At 36.0% G+C, this 1,860-nt stretch overlaps 1 protein-coding gene across 1 annotated transcript in view; it reads right to left on the reverse strand.

The window, feature by feature from the left end:
• Positions 1–1,236, reverse strand: part of LOTGIDRAFT_176450 (hypothetical protein) — a gene marked incomplete at both ends in the record, with an annotated part of 26,862 nt that extends 25,626 nt beyond the window's left edge. The window contains one exon of the mRNA XM_009049590.1: positions 1,231–1,236. Coding sequence (XP_009047838.1) covers positions 1,231–1,236 — 6 coding nt within the window. The remainder of the gene's footprint in view (positions 1–1,230) is intronic.
• Positions 1,237–1,860: the final 624 nt, after the last annotated feature.

The raw sequence follows: 1,860 nt of genomic DNA on the forward strand, positions 1-1,860 counted from the left end.
AAACCATTACTGACGTCACATTCCTGACGTCAAGTAAAATATATTACGTCATCTATGGAAAAAAACATTGACAATATCATCATCATCATCACGTTTTATTTATTCGATTTGGGTGCAGGCACCGACATTATCATCAATCATCATCATCATCATCATCACCACTGTCAGTGCTCTTCATTCTCTTTATGGGATTGTGATAATGTATAAAAAAGAAAAAATTCATTTGATACTAATAGCTTTTTTTTTCTCCTTTGTTATTCGTAATACTTTTTTTTTCTTGTAATATTTTAAATTTTCAACTGATTTTAATATATTTTTGTGCTGTTAATTTCATATTAATTCAAGATTTCCGTAGATCAAACACCTAATCTATGATTATGAAATGTTGATAATATACATTTTGATTATGATTATGATGATTATTTCTCTAGTGTTATAATAATTTACATTTCGATTTTGTTTATAAATTGCAGTTGCTGATGTTGTTTTTGCGGTTGTTATGTTAAGGATAGCTGAGGTAATTCAGAGTATCTCAGATAATTATTTTTCTTTTCTTTTTCTGGCGGCAATTTTGCTGACAGATGGCAGAGCAGATTTGGTCTGTCGCAATGTCATTGTGAACTCCCGCGAACCTTTTATAAATTCAGCGTATATTTTGATATTATGGTGTTTGATATAGTCCCTCGTGCTGTTGCATAAATTTATATATATTTTTGTTTCTTAAACTTGTCACCACATATGGTGTGTATTTGTTAATGCATTATTTTGTTATGATGTTGCTTTTTTCAAACTTGTTTATGTATACACTATATCTTTTTGTATATCTATTAATTGTTATTTCTATCTATCTATCTATCTATCTATCTATCTATCTATCTATCTATCTATCTATCTATCTATAGTTGTTGTGTTGATGTTGTCAGTGATGATAATTTTGTGTTTTATAAATTTTATAAATCTTATATCTATGATGCCTATGACAGCTTTATATTAATATAATAAATTATATACATATATATACATAGTTTAACAATGTGGGCTAATGAAGACGGGCAACGCCATTCAGGGTGCGATGAGGGAAATTTTGCCAGGACAAGCGGCATTAGCCTGCTCTTTTTCGATTTCCAACTGTCGATGGATTTTTAACGTGCACAGCCTGTAGCACACGGGGCCTCGGTTTATTGTCCCATCCGAACGACTAGACGCTTTTTCCATGTCAGCCCCTCTTACCTGCATCACTGACGGGGGGAAACCGGGTTGAAAAATACAAAGGTATTTTCCCGACCTATGCCGGGATTGAACCCTAGACCTTCAGGTTGGCGAGCAAGCGTCTAACTCACTGAGCCACGGCGGCTCCCGAAGGTCGTATTAGAGAGGAAGTGGCAGAGATTCCCCGCTCCCTTCCAGTTGTCGAGGGATCTTCAGCGTTAACAGCCTGTAGTGCACAAGGCATCGATTTGTCGGTTCAGGTTAGCCTGCACTTTTTCAATTTCCATCAGTCAAAAGAAATCTTAGACGTACACAGCCTGTAGCATAAGACGTCTCGGTTCAATTTTCCATCCGAACAAATGGACACATTTCATATCAGTCCCACCGACCTACATTTATAACAATGGAAAATGGATGCATTTATCATCTCTTCAAATCAATCAAATCTTGCAAGGCAATTGGAGTCACCCAAAGAATAAACACAAAACGAAAAATCCAAAGCTGCAATTCAATGTATTTGACTGAAGAATACGATCTAACCCGGCGTTTTATGTAGAGTTTTCCCCACAAACAGCATAGTATAGGTCTACTACAAACAGAATTACGCTCAGACTCCTTTTGTCCGCTAGGCGCTAGGCGTAGGCGTATACG

Source organism: Lottia gigantea (genome assembly GCF_000327385.1).
Source record: "Lottia gigantea unplaced genomic scaffold LOTGIsca_1396, whole genome shotgun sequence".
Lineage (NCBI taxonomy): Eukaryota > Metazoa > Mollusca > Gastropoda > Lottiidae > Lottia > Lottia gigantea.